The sequence below is a fragment of the Gopherus flavomarginatus genome, chromosome 5 (genome assembly GCF_025201925.1).
Source record: "Gopherus flavomarginatus isolate rGopFla2 chromosome 5, rGopFla2.mat.asm, whole genome shotgun sequence".
NCBI lineage: Eukaryota > Metazoa > Chordata > Testudines > Testudinidae > Gopherus > Gopherus flavomarginatus.
In genome coordinates this window covers 63,946,268-63,970,902 of record NC_066621.1, presented here as the reverse complement: position 1 = coordinate 63,970,902, position 24,635 = coordinate 63,946,268, and the positions used below count along the sequence as shown (strand labels likewise).

Below are 24,635 nucleotides of genomic sequence, written 5' to 3'. Positions count from 1 at the left end.
AAAATAAACTATACTTTTCTATAAATTTTCATCTGCAGCTGACTCTCCCACATTGGGATGAAGATAGACACTCTTATGTGTAGTGCCAATTGAGACTGATACATTTATCCAGAAACAATTTGACTATAGAACTTAACTGTTGAGAGGCATCATGAATCTAAATATAGTATGATCTCCCTAGCACCAAGTGGAATTAGTACACATAACATTGAAAACTGATCTGCAGAGAGACTTTGGAGAGTAAAAGAGAGCCTTCATTTTGCATTCGTTTTCATTCATCTATTTTTTCTGACTTAAAACACAATGCTGGAATACTTTTTCTGAAAAGCATTTTTTTTAGTAGAAAACATAGGACCCAGTTCTGAGATGCACTTTGACTCCTTTTCATTGATCTCCCAGCACAAAGTGGCTCAAAAGCCGGAAGATTTGGCCAGCTGGGAATTCCCCCTGTGTAGGTATAGAGCTACTATATCAACTCTTCTAACAACCCTTAAGAAGTGTGGTCAGGGGAGAGAAGTGGTAGAAGTGTCTTTACATTTCAGCTATTGCTGAATGCCAGACAGCATTGGCTCCCCCATATAAATAGCCAGGGCTTGATGTGGATACTCTCTATTACAGATATGATTTATTATAGGTTTGCCCTGCTTGGAAATGATAAATCTTCAGAAACTAACATTACAATCATTTACTGTACTAGCTATTCAGCAGAGATAGGAAAAAATCAACACTGTGCAAACAAAAGCCACAAGTTAGAAGTCATCTTACAACCAATGGGGCCAAACTGGCTCTCTTCAGATGTTTGCTCAAAAAGGAAACATTGATTCTGTTTTTCACAGTTATTTGCACCCATGTTCTAGCCAGCAGTGCTGTCCCACAGTCTGAACATGACCACCTCTCAGAATTCCTGCCAGGAATTGAGCAGGGGGATTCACACTGTTCAGAGCTAGATTTGGGGTGTCTATAATAAAAATGTAGAGTTCTCTCCCTCCCCCATTTGAAATACCTCCTCTTCGTTAGTTCATAGGGCTTGTAGCGGGGGACTATTTTGTGTGTTTTCAAGAACCTATCGGGGGATAGCAATTGCACATTTGCCTTTAGGAGGATTTTGAATATTGGATCTGGACAAATCCTATGTATCAAAGTCTCAGCTGTCATCTAGTGTCTTTTCCCCTTGCAATAAGCAGCTGACAAATGTGTATAAGTTCTTTTCTCCTTGTGCCTAAAGCTCTGCTTGCTGACAGGTTTTCATTTTATATATCCAATCTTGCCACTGCAATTTCTAGCTCTTCCTATTGACATAGTATGATGCACTGCTCTAATTTTACAGATATTGAGGTTGAAAAGTAATTTGCTGTATGTGAGGAAGGAGGCTTTTGTTGACGGAATTGTTGTCTATCAAGGGCTGAATAAGGAGGGACTTATTTTATTAGATCATGAAAACTAGATAAAAACTAGGAGTGCCACAACTGTGAGATAGAGATAGCCATGATAAAAGTCTCTGTTTCTGGATAGCCAATGCTGGATTTGGAGATCTTACTGGAATTGTATAGAAACAGTATAGACCTAAAGTATTCTTGCTTACAGCTGTCATCCAGACATTCAATCTGTACAAAATGTATTTGGGTAATCTGGTCTATCATATCTGTAAGATAACACAATATCTTCCCTATTAAAGATAACAGTATCTTTATAATTCAAATCAAAAACATAACATTGCCTATGAAGGTGCACTTCGACTTTAGTTCCAGCTAAATATATTTTCAGGTTTTATCATCTTTCCAGTACTGAATAGCTAAAAAACCTAAATATTGTAGTTCATATACACATAAATAAAACAGGATACATAGGTTTTGTTTACAATTTGAGTAAATGCTTAAGTTGTTTTATTTCCTATTCAACACTGGAGTGAAAGTTTTTAAAGAGGAAAATAACCCAGCCTGCACTCCATCTCACTTAGCTGGAGGAAGGATCACACTGCTGCCTGATATACTATAATAATGATACAGTATAATTAATAATAATAGCACTAGGTACAGGATTTATATAAATGTTTTCGTACTAAGTATTCCTAAGTCCAAGTCCTCTAAAAGACTGACTTCTTATTTCTCAGCGCATAGTGAAGCTAGAATCAAAACAGATCTAGAAACTAGGTGTCATTCCCTGCCAGGTTATAAAAAAATACTGTAGGTAAGCCTTTGCCAAGTTTTTTAAAATAAAAAAATAAACTGTAAAACACTAGGGTGTGTGAAGCCTCAAAATGCAATTATTAACACAGTCCATTTTATCATGTCACTTATATATTTCATAATTTCAGTGGTACATGGAAACCTGTCAGGCGAAATATTGCAAGTCTGAGCTGGTAAGTCAGACTACTAGGAGAAATTTTTACACTAGTCTCATCAAACATTTTCCAAGTTCACATTTTCCATATTGATATACCTTTCCCTAGGTGGAGCAGACCTGCTAGTTTTGGATGTCCATAACAGGAGTTGCACATTTGTTTAAAAGATAAATGTTTTTTAGTTAATTTTACACCAAGGCTAACTATTAAAATTTCCTAAATTCTGCATTTTTATTTTAAGTAAATTTAATGAAACCTCAAATATAAATTGTAGCTCCTTTGTGACTGGGTCTGAAAGTATATTTCAGTATGTGGCAAAGAATGTTTGAAATTGCCAAGAATGTGCAAATGTCTATGAATGAACAAGTAAATAGTAACTTCTGTCCAAGCACTGGTGATACTTTCTTTATGTAAATGAAGAGAAGAGAGCCAGTTATTGCTAGAACTACCAGGAAGGCCAAATGTGCTACAGAGTTATGGTATAGTATGACCTGCAATTGGGAAAGGCTCCAAAGTCTCCTGCACCTGCTCGAGGAGTTATGTTTTCATCCAGCATATGTAATAGGAGCCTGGCTTAATCATGCAGGCTTAGAAAAGAGGAAGGGATTAAAAAAACTGTTTGATGTCCTTTGCAAGTTAAAAGTCTTGTGTCCTGACTGCGCACTGATGCTTCCACATGCAGAACTCCAAATAAGCACTTAAGAGTTTTAATTCCAAAATCAAAATTGTTTCCCCTTCTGCCAATGAGACAAGCTGCTTGCTCCTTGTTTCTGCTGCTGCTTGGTCCAAATATGCTATAATGTACATCATTTGTGTTGGGCTTGTCATCCAGGGAGTGTCACTTGGTCTTAACCAAATTGCTGAGAACCAACTGTTGGAGATGCTTGTTCATGTTTCTACAGTCATTTCCCACCACATGTAAAAGGGCTGCTGCCTTTTGCTCAAATGGCCTGATTTTCCTTTTCAGCAAATTCACACTCCCACTCTACTGATGAGATGCAGCACACCCTAGGGTGATCAGATGTCCTGATTTTGTAGGGACAGTCCTGTCATAAACAGATAGCTAAGGGTTAATGTCTCTTTCACCTGAAAAAAAAGTAACCTGAAGCACCTGACCAGAGGACCAATCAGGAAACTGGATTTTTTCAACTCTGGGTGGAGGGAAGTTGGTGTCTGAGTTCTTTGTCTTCTGTCTGCCTGAATCTCTCTCAGCTATGACGAGGATTTTTCTATTTCCTGCTTTCTAATCTTCTGTTTCCCAGTTGTAAGTACCAAAGATCAGATAGGGGATTTTTATGTTCTTTTGTATTTACATGTCTATAGTTGCTGGAGTGCTTTAAATTGTATTGTTTTTGAATAAGGCTGTTTATTCATATTTCTTTTAAGCAATTGACCCTGTATTTGTCACCTTAATACAGAGAGACCATATGTATGTATTTTTCTTTCTTTTTTATATAAAGCTTTCTTTGAAGACCTGTTGGAGTTTTTCTTTAGTGGGGAAACTCCAGGGAATTGAGTCTGTACTCACCAGGGAATTGGTGGGAGGAAGAAGTCAGGGGGGAAATCTGTGTGTGTTAGATTTACTAGTCTGACTTTGCATTCCCTCTGGGTGAAGAGGGAAGTGCTTTTTGTTCCAGGACTGGAATTAGAGATGGTGGACTCCCTCTGCTTAGATTCACGGAGGTTGCTTCTGTGTATCTCTCCAGGAGCACCTGGAGGGGGGAAGGGAAAAGAGTTATTTCCTTTTGTTGTGAGACTCAAGGGATTTGGGTCTTGGGGTCCCCAGGGAAGGTTTTTGTGGGGACCAGAGTGCCCCAAAACACTCTAATTTTTTGGGTGGTGGCAGCAGTACCTGGTCCAAGCTGGTAACTAAGCTTGGAGGTTTTTCATGCTAACCCCCATATTTTGGACGCTAAGGTCCAAATCTGGGACTAGGTTATTGACAAGTCCCAATTTTGGGGGCTTTTTCTTATATAGGCGCCTATTATCCCCCCACCCCCATCCCAATTTTTTCGCACTTGCTATCTGGTCACCCTGTCACGCCCCCTTACCACTCCCTATCTGCAGACTTGGGGTTTTGGATGCCTAGGGCATTTTCACATTCAAAACCTGCCAGTGAAACCTGATCCTGGCCCGCTTCCCCCCAGTCTCCAAGGATATATGTAACTTCTAAGGCCTGCCCAGCCCAAGCAGTAGGAGGGTTAAGCTTTGGAGGCAAGAGGTGGAGGACAGGCTAATGGTAATGCTTGAGGAGGTGAAGAGAGAGAGTTTACATGGGCTCCCTGACCCACAACTCCCATCCAAGTCACTTCTCAACCTCTTCTGTGATAAAATGAATAAACTGAGCTCATTAAACCTCACATAATCTGTTCTCTTAGTTTCTGAATGTATTATCTTTTGCCTCTGGCTGTATTAAAATGCATTTTGCTGGATTGTGATAATTTAACCAGGTGATTCAGTTCACTGTGTAACAGTAGCCTGTCCTCGCTATTTATTATCCCACTGTTTTTATCTTCTGCAAACTTCACCAGCAAAGATTTTACATCATTGTCTAGAGTGCCAATGAAAATATTAAATAGTGTTGGACCAAGAACTGATCCCTTGGGGACTCTGTTAGAAACAGTCCTACTCATTGATATCTCCCCATTAACAACTACATTTTGAGATCTGTCAGCAGAGCAAGTTTTTAATCCATTTAATGTGTGCACTGTGAACTCCATATAATATAAATTTTTAAATCAAAATGCCATGTGGTATTAAGTCAAATGGATTGGAAGAATCCAGCTATACTGTATCAACACAATTGCCTTTATCAACCAGATCTGTAATCCTGTCCAAAAAGGTGGGGGGGGGAGTTTGTTCAGCAAGACCTTCCTTCCGTGAAACGTAGCTCACTGGCATTTATTTTTTTTAGTCTCTAATTCTTTGCTGATAGAATCCCAAATTAACCATTCAATTATTTTACCCGGGATTAAGATCATGCTAAGTGGTCTTTAGTTGCCTGGGTCATCCCTTTTTAGAGTGACCAGATAGCAAGTGTGAAAAATCGGGAAGGAGTGGGGGTAATAGTGGCCTACATAAGACAAACCCCGAATATTAGGACTGTCCCTATAAAATCAGGACATCTGGTCATCCTATCCCTTTTACTCTTTTAAATATTTGGAACTACAGTAGCAGTCCTCCTGCCCTTTGGGAATTTCTCTAGTTTTCCAAGGTTTGTTGTTTGTTATCATTAGTGGTTCAGAGAACTCCTGAGCTAGTTCCTTTAAGACTCTTGAGTGTAAATTATCTGGGCCTATTGATTTAAAAATGTTTAATTTTAGCAGATTCTGCCTCACATCTTTCTTTGTCACAGATAGTAAACTTTCTATTCCATCCACAACATCATACAGATGGATACATCCTCCTGCTTTGTTCTAAATGCAGAATTGATATATCTATTGAATATTTCTCTTTTTTTACATCACTATTCATAGTTTTACCATCTGCATCTAACAATGGACCTATGCCTGACGTAGCGTTTTTCTTGTAGCTAATATGTTTAAAAAATCCCACCTTATTATCTTTACCCCTATTGGCCATTTATATTTCATTGATTTCTTTGGTTTCCCTTATCAATATCATAGTTTTTAAAACTTGTATTCATTGCCATTTACTTCCACTTTTTTCTATCTTTTTATTTATTTAGATATATAATCCTCTTAACCAAGTCTCTTTCTTGCTCAGTGTAATTTTTTTACACTGTCTATGGACTTGTGGCTTTTTGGACATCCAGGAGGATATCCTTGAACATTTCCCAGTTTGCATTAAAACTTCCTACTTTAAATTTAATTTTGATGTGCTCCATTTCAGAGGGATTTGTCCTCAGAACGGATGCCCCCCTTCTCTCCCCTGCAGATCTGCTGGAGGCTAGAGTCATACATATAGAGTTCCTGAATCTCTGTATTGTTCCCTCCCCCCCCCACTTCCTCCGACCTCATATGGCAGCATGGCTTCAATACAATTCACAGACATTTTTGCTGGGTGCCATCCCAAAACATCACAACAGGTTTGCATCAGAACATGTAATAGAACAATGCTGCTAAGAATGACCATCTTCTCAGCCCTAGAGAAGACAAACATGACATAAAGCAAGCATTCCCTTCTTTCCCCAACCCCACGGGATCTATGGCTTTTTGTTTCCCTTTTACTTCTGGAATGAGATGACAACATTGGTCTCTTATCTGCAGGAGGTATAAATAAGAGCCTGGAGCACACTGATCCTAGTAGATTTGCCACAATACATTTCTAAGTCTGTTAATGTTTGATATGGAATTAAAAGAGTATTTGAGCTTGAAAAAGCAAATGTAATGCTTCTAAATATAGATTAGTACATAGCCAAAATTGCACAGGGTAACAGCAGTGTGGTTTCCATTCATTATATATTAGGCAAGACATTCGTGCGGATCTCTCCCTTGATCTGTTTTGAAAGTGGAGGAGTTGATATTGTAACAGCAGTAGCTGTGATCAGTGGGTCTCTTCTGAGAATTCATTGGGAAGGGAAGGCATTTTGTTCAATGGTCTCTGGCAACAGACAATGGACAACAGGAACTTTGCTATTTTTAAGATTAATGTTTCAGATTATATTACCATATCTGCTGTGTATCCTTTGTGGTTTGTTTTGTTTTGTTGGGGGGGGGGGGGGGTATAAGCAATAAAGTTTCTTGAGAATAGTCTGGATTGAATGTAGGATTACCTGTTCAATTTTTAAAAAAAGGAATATTTAGAAGTTGACATTGGTTTCTTAACAGCAGATATAATGGAGCGATATAATAGTAGCCTGATGAAAATACTTCCAAACTAACATTTCTCACAAGCTCATCTTTATACACCTGAGAGAAACCAGCCCATCTTCCTAGTTAAATGAAAAAATACGCTGATTAACCTTGCTTTATTCATTTGGTACTTGAAACTCTTTAGGGCCAAAGCTCAAAACAGGAGAGAAAATCCAGCATTCAGGTGACAGGCTAACAGCAAGCATGTGACTGTTTGGAATGTACTTTGTCAACATTCCTAGCTGATAAGGGGTTGACTGTGTGTAAGATATCTAGAAATTCAGTCACAGTGTTACCTTTTAGTCAGGAAGAATGACTGTGACAAAATCAAGGCGCAGTTACATGAAATCTGAAACAGATCATTGGGCAGGAATAAGGTATGTTACTAATTTAAAATATTCTTTATAGCAAGAGAGAGATTGTTCACCTGTCTGTGACTACTGTATTTAGACAGTAATAAGCAGGGTAATGCAGCTTTCCTTGAGCATAATTAATTGATTCCACTGCTATCAAACAATGACATTTTGATTGTGAAAAGTTTTAAAGAAATTATGATTGGACTTAATTGACTAATTAAAAGCATAATGTGGCGGGGGCAGGAAAGCTTTTTAACACAGACAAGTTATTTTTTAAAATGATCTGAAATGAGGGAGGTTTGAAAAGTTATCTGAAATGAGGTTTGGAAAATGATCTGAAATTGATAAAGTTTGGGAAATCTGGTTCCACACAAGTAGTGCCATGTAATGTACACCTGAAGCTCAAGATAAAGTTGTAACTAACTACTGTTGTCCTGCATGAAAATATGTTTCAGAACTTTCAGATCTCTTTATCTCAAGCTGTAACAGTTGGTTTTTAGTTCCAGAGATCCCCAGTATGTCAGCCAAGATAGTGGCTGTCATATATGGGCATATTTAATTTATGTAAGATGAGAAATGAGAGTTTTTATGAGATTTTAAATGATATGGAGAGTTGATGAGACAGACAAATATAGGAAGGCTGTGAGTTGCCGACTCTGACTGAAGCTATTCCGGAAGGATTTTTTTCCCTACCATGACGTAATGTCCTTTTCTTAAAATCTCCCGGATTGCTTTCAGTAGTCATTGGGAGATCAATGCCGATTCCAGGCCAATCCTAGAGGCTTGGCAACCCTAGCTGTTCTAGATGTCAAGAACTGCAGAACTACTAAGAGAAGCCTTTCCCACCAACAAAGGCCAGCCATCAGTAAAGTCTTATGAGGCAAACCTGGAATGAAAATATAAAATATCCTAATTCTTTCAAAGTGCTATCACAAATCTCTTACCATTCTGTTACATTGTCAGAGGTTTGCTTGTGCCTTTAATCATACTAGCACTTTTTAACATCACTTATTCTTTAGAAGTCTTACACATTTCCCCCAGCCTGTGGCTTTAAATGAGAAAAAGGATCTTTTAAGCAGAGCTGGCAACCTGGGTTATCGCCTTCTGCTTTTTGCCTTGGAGGATATAGAACAGAGTTTCTTTGGCCAAAGTAACAAGGAATCGGGTGGCACATTAAAGACTAACAGATTTGATAGTCTTTAAGGTGCCACCAGACTCCTCGTTGTTTTTGTGGGTACAGACTAACATGGCTATCCCCTGATACTTTGGCCAAAGTCTGTCTGAGGAGGAGTTGAGATAACATGGCACCATTCCTTTCACCTCTCCAACTGCAGAAACTTCTCCATATAGAATCAGAAGACTGGAAGGGGCCTTGAGAGGTCATCCAGTCCAGTCCCCTGCACTCTTGGCAGGACTAAGTATTATCTAGACCCCGACAGGTGTTTTGTCTAATCTGCTCTTAAAAATCTCGAGTGATGGAGATTTTTACTTGAGGCTCTGTACTTTGAGGTGTAGCTAAATGAGGCAGAGCTAGACAAGAGTTGTCTTTCAAGGAAACATACTGCTTCAAACTCCTGGTTGTTCCTTGCACATGGTGATGCCATTGTTGGCAATGTTATTGGTCATGGGTTCCCTCTTTCTGCTGTTGAATTACCTCTAAAGGCAGAAAGAGTTTGGCTGGGGAACCTGGAGGCAATGGGAATCTGTGTGAGTGCCCTGAGACCTGCATGGGTGCGAGGATGTCATTGTTTCCTCAGCAAGGGGGAAAACTCCTCTCCCCAAGCCACGTGGTGCGACATAACCTCGTTACTCATAAGGCATCATGGTTTTTTTTCAGAGGTTGACATGACCTGGATCCTGTCATTTAACTTCTTACAGTTTTTTAAATATTTTTGTCCAAAATAATTCTGTCTTCATGTGGAGTTCTTTATTGTCCAGTTTCTAAATCTAGTGAAATCTAAAAAACTGAAACTGGAATTCATAAAGAAAAATTAAGTCGCAGCCATAATACTGTGTGTCGGCACTAGGGGACACCACTATCACAGGCAAAATTGCCTGAGACTTCCCCTCTCAACAGAACCATTGCTTTGACTATACATTGATCTTGGCATTGCAAGTTTGAAATGTTGCCATGCTATGTGGTTTCAGCTGCAGTAGGAAAAGACTGTAAAAAGCTGAGGGCATATTGTTGTTCTTTGTAAAGATGAAGCTTTGCCCCTTCTGGCAAAAGACTTGTTCATAACTCATCCATAAAGGTCTTTCTTGAACCCCTTCTATTTTTACAGTGTGTTCTGTGAAACAGGGAAGTAATTCAAAGAGCAGGGATTATTTTTAGGCTTAACCCCATCTTGAAATAAATTGAGAAGCTGAGGAGTGTTATGATAAACACAGTAAAACAGAGACAGGAAATAGGGGGTCTTTGGGTAATGAGTTCCAGCCACACTTGAAACAGAAAGCCAGGGAAAGCATTACTTGAAAATAGTTTCTGTATGAGAGTTTAGTAATTTTTAGCTTGTTGTTTTGCCATTAATAGGAAACAGTTACTGCAGGTTTAGACTACTATGGAAGGCTCCTTTTTTCAAAGAGACCATCTGGCATGATGCATCTTTTGAAGCTTTTAGAATGATGTTGCTGCTTGTCACTAATTGTGATCTGCACTAAAAAAAACAGCTGCTCAGAGGGGAGAGTCTGAAGTTTATGCAGTTGTGTGTTGTATATACATCCGTCAGTAGAGTTTGGGATAAGCCTGAGGGACAGAGGCAGGAGATTTAAGAAAAATATGGACACGGATTCATGCTCTTAGAGGTGGGGGCGGAAAGGGGAGACGGAGTGATTGCATTCTGCAAGACGAAGCTCTATCCTCTGTCCAAAAAGTTCCTCTTAACCCTGGAAATATTATTGCTGAGATGGGCCCAAAGCATGGATGGTGAGATTGATATTTACAAGCACTTCACCTGGCTAAAGAGGGTAAGTGATTTGTTGTCTCTGTTGTCTCTTTGTAAAGACTTGTTAGTAACAGACTTTGACTTTTCAGCTTTGTAAGGAAAAACATATTTAGTGCCTCAAACTTACGCAGTTGCCAAGTTCTTCATGAGACTCTAATTATAGGCATACCTCCATGAGGGTGGAAAAGTCAACTGTCTTTGTGCTTAAAATGAAACTCTGAAATCAAGCATTGAACAAATGGAAAAGAATATTTTAATTTGGCTGTTACTGAGACTGTAAACATAAAGCATGCTTCCTTTATAAGAGTTTATGGTAAGCAATGAGAATATGTTGATGATTTGTGATAGAGTGTATTTGTGTCGATAGTTCATTTAATTAGCTCTTTCTGCATAGATATAGTTGCACGGAACTTTGAAGTGGGGGAGGGTTACACACTTGCCATCCAATGTAGTTTATGGATTTTTAAAATAGATTAAATACAATTGAAATCTTAATTTTATGGTGAACAGTCTGAACTTAACAAAGTTACTTCTAAATGGGATTTTTTAAAGTTGTCTTGTCTAAAAGTAAAAGTGCAGAAAACAGAATTTTCCTTTTCATCTGAGAATTTAGTGTGTTTCTAGTGGATTTTTATAATTTTCTTGTATCCTTTCCTGACACTATTCTTCAGTTTTTAAACATAGCAATAAATATTTTTTGTATTAAAAAACTCTTAACTTTCCAGAAATAGTCTAGCATTTAAAGTCTAATTTTATGTATTTTGTGTAACTATTTTATTGCAAATACTATGCATTCTCTTAAAGAATCAAATAAGTATTCATGCCAGTACAGTTTTCGCATTGTCTTTTATTATCTCAGTTTTTGAAATGTCTGGCTACTGATTTTAATTGCCTGTATATTTTATATAAATAAAAATAAATAAATATGTAGGTAGAAGTCTATTCTGTATGTGAAATGTGAACAGGATCTGCAATTTTCATTGACTTCTTGAATTCATGGAAAGCTTCACAATATTATCTCAATCTCTGATAAAGGCTGAAGCTTGAGAAGCTTGAAGTTCAGTCAGTTTAAAAAAAAATGTGGAAAATATTTGCTTCAGTCCCGGAGGCCCTTGTATCTTTTCAGTAGGGGTATGCAGCAGGAAATGGCAGTTGGTAATATTATACTATCAGAGGTTAGCCTGTGTTTTGCACAATTAAAGCAAAGATAAATAACTTTTTATTACTGTTTACCTAGGCCAGAAGTTAAATCTTTCTACTAACATAAGTTCTCAAGCAATACATTTCCCCCTTCCTGATAAAATTTCATCTCTCAGATCTTACATATGCCAAGTTAAGGCTTGTGTGCAGTAAAGAAGATGTGCAGCATACACTTTAAACTGAGGCCAATAACACATACCAGTTCTCTCTAATAAAATGGGAATGCTCAAGAAGTAGCTTTCGGTAAGCTGGACTCTACAGTGATGAATTTTAAATTCCTTAAGGGTTAGCTTGGAAACACCATTAATCTTTTGTTCCCAATGGTAAGGAGTACTTAACACTGTATAGTGCTTTCATGGAAAAATTAATTCTTGAAACAGTGGATATTTGGGATTATTTCAAAAAACAATATGCCAGAAATGTATGCACTATTAATATAGTGCACACTTGATAATCTTACTTTACAGAAATGAAAGTATAATGACATACAGTAGTTGTGTGTAATTCCTTTTATATTGATGACTTTAAGGCAGTGTCAATACTTCTCTCTTTTCTATAAATGGTTCTTAAAGTGTGGGAGTGAATGGAAGTGGAGAACTGCAAACAATCTTGCAGTGATCCCAGAAGAACCTGAGCTGTTGTGCTCCCAAATTCCTATGATAAGTGATAAAATGTTGCAACAATCTAAGTGATTTACTGAATCCTCATGTCCCAGAATCCCAGTGTTGTGTCACATGTTCTGGTACCAACTGTGATAGCATATAAAGATTTCAGATCCTGTAATCACAAACTGTTGCTCTTTGGCTGATAATAAAAGCAGTTCTCCTACGATAAAGAACAGTTTCACCATGCGTATAAAACACTTAAGGGAGAAGGATCAATTTTAATTTTACAAGAGTTTAGGTGGTATAGCTGGATTTTCATTACAGTATCAAGTCTGTGGTCTTGAACTCAATTATGGGAGTGCAGGGACAAATGTAAAATTGCAAACCCAAACCCCAGGCAGATAATGCAGCTGATGTTTTCAGATTCTCAGAAAATCAGAATCAGTCCCTTAACAGCAATCTCCTGTAACATTTAACTTGTACAGTTGTGAGTGCCAGGTGATAGCTGGAAGGAGAAAAACCACTTAGATCAAATTGAAACAAATGTTACCACAATCCAGGTGCTGTATGTACTGTACTTTCCTAGCAGTGAAAAGACTCATTAAGACAGCAGTGCCAAGACGGGCCCTGGGCATTGACTGGGTAGCAGCAAAATGAAGGAGCAAATCAATGGAGCCAAGAAACACAGCGGCCTGTTCTCAGTTGTACCATAGCGTAGTTAAAATGTTTTCTTTTTGCCTTTTACTGATAGGAAAGATATTATCAGTTGTAGCAATATTCCCTATAATAAGCACAGGGAATAACTCCCCAAACCAGTAGAATCTTACCTACTGGTGGAAGGGCAAAAAAGTAATTTCACTGTGCCCTTTGCACACTGTGAAATTGTTTCCTATCAACAATTTCCTGAACCAACAAACATTCAGCCTGTACTGTCTAAGAAGTTGAATAAGATCTGGCAGATATATGTAACACTACAGTGGTGGTGGATGCGGTGGCATGTGGTGTTTCAGTCTGCCATTTGAAACTATGGAGACATTCTAAGAGACCTTGCTACCTACAGACAAAAGCGAGCCCATCAGGATATACAACTGTAGATGTTTCTCACACAGCACTAGTTTGTGGAGACTGCCGCCTTTTTCAAGCCATTTTACAGAAGGCTTGCCCTGTGACTCAACCCATCATCAGTTAGGAAGGACAACATGGTCTCCCCAATTAAACCTTCCATGACAAACTGAGGAAGCTGGGAGTGAAGAGGAAAAGAGGCTCCCATCTAGGATAAGGTCAAAAGATACTTATCTGTAGTATGAACTCTGTTCAGTTCCCATGAGATGAGGGAGGAAGTTCTCCCACAGAATTTTACGATTGCTTCCAAAATCATCACTCTTCCCCATTTCCCTTTTGCTTTCTAGTATCCCTTCCTCTGACCTAAGTAGAACCTATATTTCTGCAATAAAAGTGTGATCCCCATTGTTGCCTGTGGGAGTGTGTGTGTGCACCAATAAGTGGTCAGCTAATGACATAAAAAATGTTGATGTTTTCCACTAACTGTGGGGTGAGAATTGTCTGAAACTGTTAGACCTTCACTGGTCTAATTAATTTAGTGAAGGATGTGAGAGGGAGCAGAATGGACAACCCTCTCACATTTGTTGGCTGGAAAGGCCAGGGAGGGGGGAAATAAAATATTAGATTTTCCAAATGCCAGCACATCTGCCATATCCAGCCATCCAGTTCAGAGCAAAGAATTTCAGCAAATGTTCATGCTGTCTAAGAGCGTATAAATTCCTCTGGCTCTGCATTGCTTAGTTTCAGATCATGTGCTTTTAGGTCTGTCTAGCTGGCTACTGTTCTCCCTCATCCTAACCAAACATGAGAGATGGGCTAGGGAAGAAACCTGTTGCTGCTTGTTTCATTCCATCCAGGGAACAGAAAAAGAAGAGCAATTTATCCAGCAACTCCTCAAAAATCCCTATACAGTCAGGTAGCTCTAAAACATTAATGGATTGGATTCGGATTACAATCCTATCTGAGATTCAAATAATATCCTCAAATACAAATATCTCACAAATAATATGCTATGTGCCCATTGCTACACAATTGTTGTGGAATGGAAGTAGTGACCCCAATGAGATCCAGAAAAGTGATAGAGGTGGGAATTACATATTTTTCTCATTAGCATTGACCCCATACTAGACTGATCCTGAAAAAAGCAGGTAGAGGAATGAGGTGTTCTTTCTTCAATCTGGATGCAAATGACAAATCACAGGTTCTCAGATTGTGGTCCATGGACTGCTACTAGTCAGTGGAAAACTGGTTGGTCGCACACTGCTGGCTCCGCTTCTTTGTTCATAGCTGCCAAATTGCAACAGAAGACAGAATACATTATGCATGTCCTTAATACTACTTTTTCCATGCATGCAATCGCCATAGTTGCCACAGGGAACGTATTCAATTCCCTGTGGAATTGGAGATGGTTCATGTGATTATGAATGGGAGGGGAGGAGAACTGTGACACAAGCTCCCTATTAAGGTATGGGCGCCTTGCCAAAAAAGTTTGAGAATCGCTGATCTAAATGTCTGTGAGCTTTATTATTCTTTCAATATGGCTTCCTTAGAATTAGTGCTGAATTACTGTGCTTCAATGTACTGACCAACTTATCAAGCTTGACAAAGATTCCTGAAGCTGATATTTAACATGCACAAGGAAACCATAGACAGACCCATATTGAATTTTATTATTTTCCATATGTCCTTGCTTAAAGGGCCTTACTTTTGCAGGCTGTGGAGCATTCAGCTATGAGAGTTAATACAGGAAACCTGAATTCTGGCTTTCCTTCTGTATGGGACAATAAGCTGTGTTCTGAATCCAGTCTCCTATGAAAATAAAATGAGACTTGACACGAAGCTTGAAAAATCCATGCATACCCAGACCAAGAGCTTCTCTGACCTCCAATTCATAAAATTAAAGTAGCTAATGGTGGTGGTCTGATTTATTTCTCCTTTTTCCTCTTACAGCTCAATCTCTGTACTTCTTAGTGATTAATTCTGATGTTCTTATAAAATGAATACGTCTAGAGCATGTCCTGAGATTTTTGTGACACTCTTGCCATATAACATTTAAGCTTCTTGGAAGAGGAATGGCTAATGACTAGATCACATAAATGAGAGCACAGCAAGTGCTTCCAATACATAACAGCATTTTATCCAAGCTAGAAGAGAGCATGATATGACAGAGAGAATCTAAGACACCGAAGATGTTTAAGACATTGAAGCAAATGCTGGGATAAACCTCTATGTGAAAACTTTTACTTTAACTGGGAAAACAATTGTAGATGTCACACAGAGCATGCTGGGTTAAGGAGAATGTTTGCATTTATACATAATGCATTCTTAAAACAGACAGGCACTGAAGTGCTGCCACAGTTCTGAAAATTGGTTTCAGACTATGTCTAGACTTACAGCTGTGTAGAGTTCATGTGCTGCACAACCCCCTAGCACCGGCATAAACAGCAGTATAGATGGTGAAGCACTGCTTAGGTGGGCAGAACCTTATGATTTGTACCCTAAACAGCTCTTTACACACCCAAGCAGTGCCTTCTCTCTCTATACTGCTATTTTTAACAGTGTGGTGGTGTCCCACCACCAGAGCCTTTCCCGATGGACTGTGGCAGCAGGAAGACACCAGAGAGAGGCTCCAGCCTGTGATCAGGGAGGCAGCAGGGAAAGATCCTCTCCTTGCTATCAGAGACTTTCCCCACCACAAGGAACTGCTGGAGCTTGTCCGTACCACAGGGAAAGGCATCAACAGCAGGGAAAGGCTCTGGCAAGGGGAAGGCAGCGGGGAAAGGCATCATTTCTGTTTTCACAGTGGAAAATTGAACATTTTGGCCAAAACTGAAATTTCCCCAAAGAAAATTTTGATTTTGCAGAAAAGGCATTTGCCATCAGAAAATAATTTTTACAGAAAATTCCTGACCAGCTCTGTAATTAACACATTTTAGTTTATGAACTGCAGACTTAATTTAACAAAGGTTTACTCATCACACATGTTTACTTTTGGTCTTTCAAGTTTGGTCCTCAGACTTAATATTTTTGTTGTCACTGTAATAAGTCTTGCTGGTCCGGGCTTTTGGCGCTATGTCTTTTAATCAAGTACTTTAAGATCTTGTGATTTTAGTGTCAAAGGTCCCACATTCAGTCCTTGTTGGTGTCTATCTGCATTGGTTTAGAAGAAACTAAATAATCTACCTTTGCAACTGCAGAAAGTACTCCAACCATTCACAGATGGCCTTGGGCTATATTACATTGTTTTAATCTTGTCTTTGTTCACCACAAATATTGCCCAAGTCTTAAACAACTGCTACATATCAGTCTACTACTTTTATTTAACAGCTCATCTTGTTTGCACTTATCTGACAACTACAGACAGTAGCTCACTCATGCTAACCTGTTAGCAAAGCTGATATTTTCCTGCTCACATGAAAATGGTTCACTAGCTTTTATATGGATATTGAATAATACACTTTCAATTGGGGATGTTTCACAAGCATACAACAAGGCAGACAATGTGGGTACAGCAAAGTACCTCAGTTATCTGTGATTTGATACAGATCTAATTCTTTTAGATAGCTGACTCTTCAGGTACAACTTTGAACCCTGTTTATGTTTCATGAGAAGTTAGTTATGGCAAAAAATGTGATATTCATTTAATTCATTGTGCCTGTACAATCTTTCCCCTAAACGTAAGCGGCCACAGACCTGTTTCTGAAAAACAATGTAGCAAAAGGGGAAAGCCAGCAGAAAAAGAGTATATCATACAAAATTCATCATCTTTTTCATCGCAAACACAATCTTACTTTTTTGGTAGAAGCTTCTCCTGCACAGGTCTTGAAATCTAGAACCACATTTCTGTCTCTCCCCCCCACACAGTAGCCCTCTTTTCTCCCTTAAATATTGCCTGTCCTGTTGAGATTAAACTAAATGGAAGTTTGAAAAATTGCAGGAGAACCTACCTACTTCAAGATTCCTGTACAAACTCTTGAAAGAACCATTATCTTTATCATCGCTGACCTTATAGTCAAAGACAGAACATTATCAGCAACTAAGCAAGCTAAGTACATTTTCTAACAGCAACAAAATTGCATCATATTTTATTTTCCCAGGTTTGAGCCCAACTACACAGCCAAAGAAGATTAGTTCCTGGGGATGCTTGTAATATTGAAAGTATCGATGTGGCTCGTCTTCTTACAAAACTCAGTCAGACATCCTAGAGAGGAATTCTATATTCTGGGAAGCTGAGTGAGCCACAATACTTCTAGCAAAAATGCACAACATGGTCAAATGTGAAATCTTTGAAAACTAAACAGAATATTATTCACCACTCTAAAAGCTAATTTAATATTAAACTGTAAATTCCAAGGGAGATATTCACCCCCATGCAGAAGTGACCAGCAAAAAGACTGCATTGCTTTTGGCTCCTTACAACAGGGTTTAGGCAGGACTAGTGGTGCATATGCCTTGTGCTGGCTTCCTGTGACCCTAAGTGAATTTGCAGTGAGGATTACAATTTCAGGCTTGGAAATAATGATCTGGAGGATGGTGCGGACTGCACTTTCAGCAAGTTTGCAGATGCACTAAACTGGGAGGAGTGGTAGATACGCTGGAGGGTAGGGATAGGATACAGAGGGACCTACACAAATTAGAGGATGGGGCCAAAAGAAACCTGATGAGGTTCAACAAGGACAAGTGCAGAGTCCTGCACTTAGAACGGAAGTTCACTCTTACAGACTAGGGACCAAATGGCTAGGAAGTAGTTCTGCAGAAAAGGACCTAGGGGTTACAGTGAACAAGAAGCTTGATATGAATCAACAGTGTGCCCTTGTTGCCAAGAAGGCTAACAGCATTTTGGGCTCCATAAGTAGAGGCATTGCCAGCAGATCGAGGGATGTGATCATTCCCCTCTATTCGACATTGGTGAGGCCTCATCTGGAGTAATGTGTCCAGTTTTGGGCCCCACACTACAAGAAGAATGTGGAAAAATTGGAAAGAGTCCAGTGGAGAGCAACAAAAATGATTAGGGGGCTGGAGCACATGACTTATGAGCAGAGGCTGAGGGAACTGGGATTTTTTAATCTGCAGAAGAGAAGAATAAGGAGCGATTTGATAGCTGCTTTCAGCTACCTAAAAGAGGGTTCCGAAGAGGATGAATCTAGACTGTTCTCAGTGGTACCTGATGACAGAACAATGAGTAATGGTCACAAGTTGCAATGGGGGAGGTTTAGGTTGGATATTAGGAAAAACTTTTTCACTAGGAGGGTGGTGAAGCACTGGAATGGGTTACCTAAGGAGATGGTGGAATCTTCTTCCTTAGAGGTTTTTAAGGTCAGGCTTGACAAAGCCCTGGCTGGGATGATTTAGTTGGGAATTGATCCTGCTTTGAGCAGGGAGATTGGACTAGATGACCTCCTGAGGTCTCTTCCAACCCTAATATTCTATGATTCTAGTCTGTCTTATTATTTCCTAGTGATTCCCAACATCGTTAGCTTTTTTGACTGCTGCTGTACATTGAGTGGATGTTTTCAGAGAACTATTCACAATGACTCCCAAGATCTCTTTATTGAGTGGTAAGAGCTAATTTAGATCCCATCAGATTTATATTTTAATGTATAGTTGGGATTACATTTTCCAATGTGCATTACTTTGCATTATTAACATTGAATTTCATCTGCCGTTTTGTTGCCCAATCACCCAGTTTTGTGAGATCCCTTTGTAACTCCTCGCGGTCTGCTTTGGACTTAACTATCTTGAGTAGTTATGTATCATCTGCAAATTTTGCCACTTCACTGTTTACCCATTTTTCCAAATCATAGTAAGAGACACCTCAGCCCACAAGAGCTTACAAGTGAAATAGAAAAAAAAAAGGGTGGAAGATAGGAAATATTATAATCCCCGTTTTACATACCGGAGGGGAGGCAGAAGGGACAGATCTTCTGACTTTGCAAATTGTCAAAGCTATGTTGAAATCAATGGAGATACACTTATTTGCACATTGGAGGTCTGGCCCGTGACTTGTCCATAGTACCATCCTTTCCTGTTGTTGCCTAGTGTGGTATCTGCTATCGTAGCAATTTGCTGCATGTTCTTCAAAAATTACTAATATGTGGAATTGCTCCTGCATCACTGAAGACAAAAGGAGTTTTGCAGTTGACTTTAGGTGGAAGCAGAATTAGGCAGTATTTCAGTAGATTGTGCTGTTGTATACAGATTTTTTCTTTGCATACATTTCACAGCTTTCCACTGTCTTCCTTTCAGAATCACTGCAGATACTGTTGCACTATTGATTGTTATTAAGCCCCATAATTGCATGGTCACTGACAATGACATTTAATACTATGTTCTAATTTGACATTTGCTTTTTTCCTGTCTGCTCTGCACAGTGAGTTTACTTTAGAAATCTAATTAAACAGCTGCAGTAGTTCCTGATAAGTTGCTAGCTGAACAAGGTAATAATAACCTATTAACAAGCAATTCATTTTTCCCCTTGCATTGTTTTTATAGTAATTATGTTGCTTAAAAATGTATCTACTGAGCTGTAGCCTATAAAATACAAGGTAGCTTTTTGTGGTCTACTTCGACTGAAAAAACAGAGCAAAGGACTTGAAGTAGGTTCTGTAGAGTCTTACATGTTGGAAGAATATTATGGAAGGATTTATTTCTCAGCAGGGTTTTTAAAGCCTGAACTTATATTGAATATTGTTAAATTTTAAATTGTCTCCATTATAAACATAAGATATTTTTAATAAATTCATAATAATAAAAGAGAAAATGTCATATTTTCCTGTAGCCTTTTCTTGGGGACTTAGTTGCAATGCAAGCTATACTCTGGAGTTACTTTAAACATGTAAAGTGGCTTTCCTGCATGAGCTATAATTAATACGAAGTCTTATTGACTAAGGATGTCAAAGTAGCACAATTCAGTGTGCTTCTGTGCATAGTCTTCATAGTTCTTAGTTTTTATCATTTCCACCAATGGGTCCAAGATACAAAGTTTGGTTCTTGAAGTGAATATTTAACATTCCAAAGATGGCAGGTGTCCAAAGCCAGTGGTTCAGTTAGACTCACCTGTTCGTTTTCTATAGGATTTGCTGCTTTTCTTCAGAAAGTTGCAGCTGATCACCATAGAGGCTGGATTCTTTCATATTTTTGGTCTAATAAACAAACATTTATTTTCAGGAGTTCACTACCAAGATGTTCACAAAGTTGCATATTAGCACAAATATTTGCATTGCACTTATGAATTTCCAACCTATCTGTGATATTTTCAGTGGAAGTTTGCATGACAAATGGACAGCAGAAAGAAATGCCTGCCATGTAATACCTTACCTTAGGCTCAGTAATGGCTGATGGTACACTGATTCCAGTTCAAGCCACAATCAGTATTCCACTGAATTTAGAAAAGTGTTAGTAGGCACAAAGGCCAGGAGTGACATTAAATTCTACTGGATGTCATTCTTGAACTTTGAGTCAATTCAGAAGTATTGATCCCTAGAACTAAGAAGTTATCTAAAATTCTGCTGCGCTTAAACTGCTTATGGCATACCAGATTGCTCTTGGCAGGATCATATTTAGTATAATATGTGTATTTATTTTGCATTATTGCAACTCCCCTGGTTCTATATTACTTTTCATTATGTTTGCTATTGCTTACCATTTTAATTTCAGTGATTTGTTTAAATTCTTAGTATATCATTATCTTCAGTCTCAGGTGAATCATCTTTCTTCTGCTAACAATGAAACCTATCAAGAACGACTGGCACGATTAGAAGGTGATAAAGAGTCCCTCATACTGCAGGTATGTATAGTAGCGTACTATCAACATATTTGGTATTCAATGGATAAAAGTTAGAGGGAGTGCGGAAAGAGACATGAAGCCAAACACCTTGGTTCTGTTAGATCAATAAGACTATGTTACGTGCAGAAACATTTACTGGCCATGGAATATGAAATTGTCATTGGATGTGAGGAAGGCTTGCAGCTAACCAGGCTGGCCTCCAACATGATTGATATTTGTATGTAACACAGAGATAGGAGAGAAGAGAATGAATAAGCAAGAAGAAAAATCAAATCATAAATAGTGGACATGTCAGTTGACTTTATTCACAGCATTCTGTAAAATCCACAAAAAGTACACTGTAGAGTGACCAGATGTGGCAGGTCAAAGAGATTGCTCTGAGTTTGTGAGATTGTCCCAGTTGGTTCTATGGAGAACATGGTTCTGTGCAAATTTCTATAATTGTCTGGCAACTGGATGTTTGGCTCTTGTGCCCAATTCTCCCCCATCTTCCTGGGCTTCCACTTCCTCTGTCGTGATCCCACCTGCCACAAATACTCACTCTCTTTCTTCTTTGGTGCCAGCCCCACCCCTCCCCTCCCCCTCTCCGCTGGTGTAAATCCTCAGAAGTCAGTGGAGTTATTCTGACATATAGCAGCTGAGGATCTGACCCTCAGGATTTATGACTGAGTATGAGGATCCAGTTGCCCCACTCTCTTTTTTTCTATTATAGTTGTTCTTCCATGCATGAGAATATATGATATGATCTGAGAAGCCCCATAGTTTGTTGCTCAGCAGCATACTCTGAATTCAAAGGTGAGGTGATAGATCCAGTGGTCCTGCGGTTGTAGGGAGAATGTGAGGAACTTGGAACAGGAGAAATGAGGGAACTGGAAAGGTGGGATCAAGGGAAAGTTACAGAGGGCAAGAAGAGACTCCCTCCATAGTAGCATGGCTCCTTCACACACGCTCCTTCCACTCTCCAGGTGACACGAGACTCTCCAGGTGTCTCATTCTTCTCTACCCCATGACTCAAACCACAGCCAGACATCAATATCACTGTATTCCCATTGCCTAATCCCTCTTCAGAAATGTGTTTAAAATCTGGCTTTCCCAAATCTTGTTTCTCTGTCAAGAAGCAGAGAGAGCAGTAGGTTCTGTGATCATTCCTTGCCTTTGGATTGTAGCTGAGCTGTTTTACTTCCTTAAAATCTGAGGGGATGGAAGAATTTGGCAATAAATCCAGCAGAAAATAAGTCTGAAACCAGTTCAGTTTCTTTCAGGTTTTCTGCTTCCCAGTTTATAAGCTTTTTTCAAAAGCAGGACCTCTGTCCCACGTGAATAAGTTTTATTCTTGGGCAAATAAAACTATGCATAAGGTAAAATCAAGCTCCTTGAGTCTTTCTGAATATTTTTCCACTTTCCTTTACTAGGCTGCACAGTGTCTGTTCCTAAAGCCCAAAGCAGAAGTCTCTCTAGATATGCAATCTTTATCTATCCTTTTCCCTCTGCAAGTGACTCCTAGTCCACGTATCCATAATACATGTGGGTTTATATTCTCTGTTAATCTCAGTAATGAGCTTCTGTGAACGTGTTTTCAGTTGCATGTGTTTCTGTTCACACTTGCTTTAATTAACTGAGTGACGTTTTCATTACCAATGTAAAATAAGCAGTAAACCTCTTAAGAGACATACTCTTTTGGCTTGGTTCGAATTCTTAATTCCTGTCTAATTAGAACTGCTATTGGCAAAAACCTTAGCAGTAAAACTTCTGATTGAAACTTGGTTTAAAACCATACATGTTTAGTTCTAAGCATGGCTGAGACACCTACTTTGGGTCTGTGTACAAAGGAATTTAATAAAATTGCTTCAAAACTTTGTTCTGAATGCTCCCGAAAGCCAGATCAGAGTTGCTTATTCAACATATTGATCTCATTCACTTTCCCACCCCACCTCACATTATTTCCTGTTTGTGTTACAGTAGCACTCACAAGGCCCCATCCAAGACTAGTGCCCCATTGTAAAAGACCATTGCTACCCTAAAGCGCTCACAGTTTAAATCAGTGGTGTCCATACTTCTTAGCTTGAGTCACAGAGGCGCCTGCCCCCATTCCACCTCTTCCCCTAAGGCCTCAGCCCCACCCTGCCTCTTCCTTCTCTGCCTCTTCCCACCCCTGCTCAACCTCTACCCCGGGTCTTCCAACCCCATTCCACCCTCTCCCCTGAGCGCGCCTCACCCTCACTCCTTCCCCTCCCACTCAGCATCTCTTGCACACGTGGAACCGCTGATCAGGATGGACGAGAGGTGCTGGGAGTGAGGGGAAAGTGCTGATCGGCAGGGCTGCTGGCAGGTGGGAAGCGCTGGGGGAGGAGGAGCTGATCAGTGGGACTTTTTTCCCCATGGGTGCTCCAGCAAGAGGGCAAGCTGAGATGAGGGAGTGACTGGTGCACATTGCTCTGCTGCTATCCCCACATGGTGTATGTTTTCTTAGGGACCATAGTCCATTGGCACAAGGTTAAGTAGCCTCTAGGCTGCTTAGAGCATTCCTGGTCCACACAGAGCAGCTGGAGATGAAGCAGTGGAAAAGGCAGTGCCCCCTACCTCTACCCTGTAGTGAGTGGGCTGACTCAAACACCTCTGCTTTGAACCTTTCAGAGTTAAATTCTCTCCCATCAAGCCTCACCACTGACCAGTGCTTCTCAGTTTTACCAAAAGTGCTCTATAGATTAGAGATGCCGCATCAACCTGCTGTAGCCCTGAGACAGTTTATGGGAGTTCATGCAAGTGCCTCTTTTCTCCTATATTGCCTAGTTTTTCAAAGCTCTCACCTTTGGGCTTTCAAACAATAAACATGTGCAAAGCCAAGGAAGTGAGTTAAAAGAAAAGGACTTTCTCTATAGGCTTTAGTGGGTTTTGACGACTGAGGCTGGTGGTTTATGCGGGAACATTACTCTATGCACAATTCAGTGATTCCCAGAGGAGCTGGCAGATGTGAGACCTAACAGAGGAGAAAATATGTCATTTTAAGCTACTAATGTGCCTCTTAGCTTAGCTATTGGAACATTCAGCAGTACTTTTAAAGCTGCTGGGATTTTATTAAATGCCTATACAGGTCACCTTTTCCTTGGGGATTACAGTGTTTATCCAATTACACCGTAACCTTTTAAACAGAACTTGCATTCTCTCTTATAGTGACAGCTGCAGGGAGCAAACTAAAAAGGAGGATTCTATATATCTTTTTCTCCCTGTCCCCTTATCTCTACTCATCACCTCCTTTCTCATCTGTCCGTTTCCCTGCCATCTTCATTTCATGGAAAAAATGGACAACCTAATTAAGTATTTAAGCAGCAGCAGCTTTCCCTATAGAACCCATGTCTCTTGCTGGGGTGCTTTTCATGCTGCTCAGATGTGTCTGTGTTTGTTGCTTCTTTTCTTTCCTTAAAATTCTGCCTACCTATTTATCTGTGTTCATCTGGACTCTCCCCTGGAACCAAAAACTATAAAGGAAGTAACAGAAAATACCCCTTTTCCTTTCTCTCTCTTACTC

At 39.5% G+C, this 24,635-nt stretch overlaps 1 protein-coding gene across 9 annotated transcripts in view; it reads left to right on the top strand.

Moving 5' to 3' along the window:
• The window catches only part of PPFIBP2 (PPFIA binding protein 2), a 204,528-nt gene that overhangs the window by 95,985 nt on the left and 83,908 nt on the right, over positions 1-24,635 (top strand). For 7 of the 9 annotated variants that reach the window (XM_050955046.1, XM_050955045.1, XM_050955041.1 and 4 more), the window contains exon 4: positions 21,017-21,109. In XM_050955046.1, the coding sequence (XP_050811003.1) occupies positions 21,017-21,109 (93 nt within the window). Of the gene's footprint in view, positions 1-9,907; positions 10,479-21,016; positions 21,110-24,635 lie in introns of those variants that run through there. The other 2 variants (XM_050955047.1, XM_050955044.1) reach the window with 1 other exon arrangement.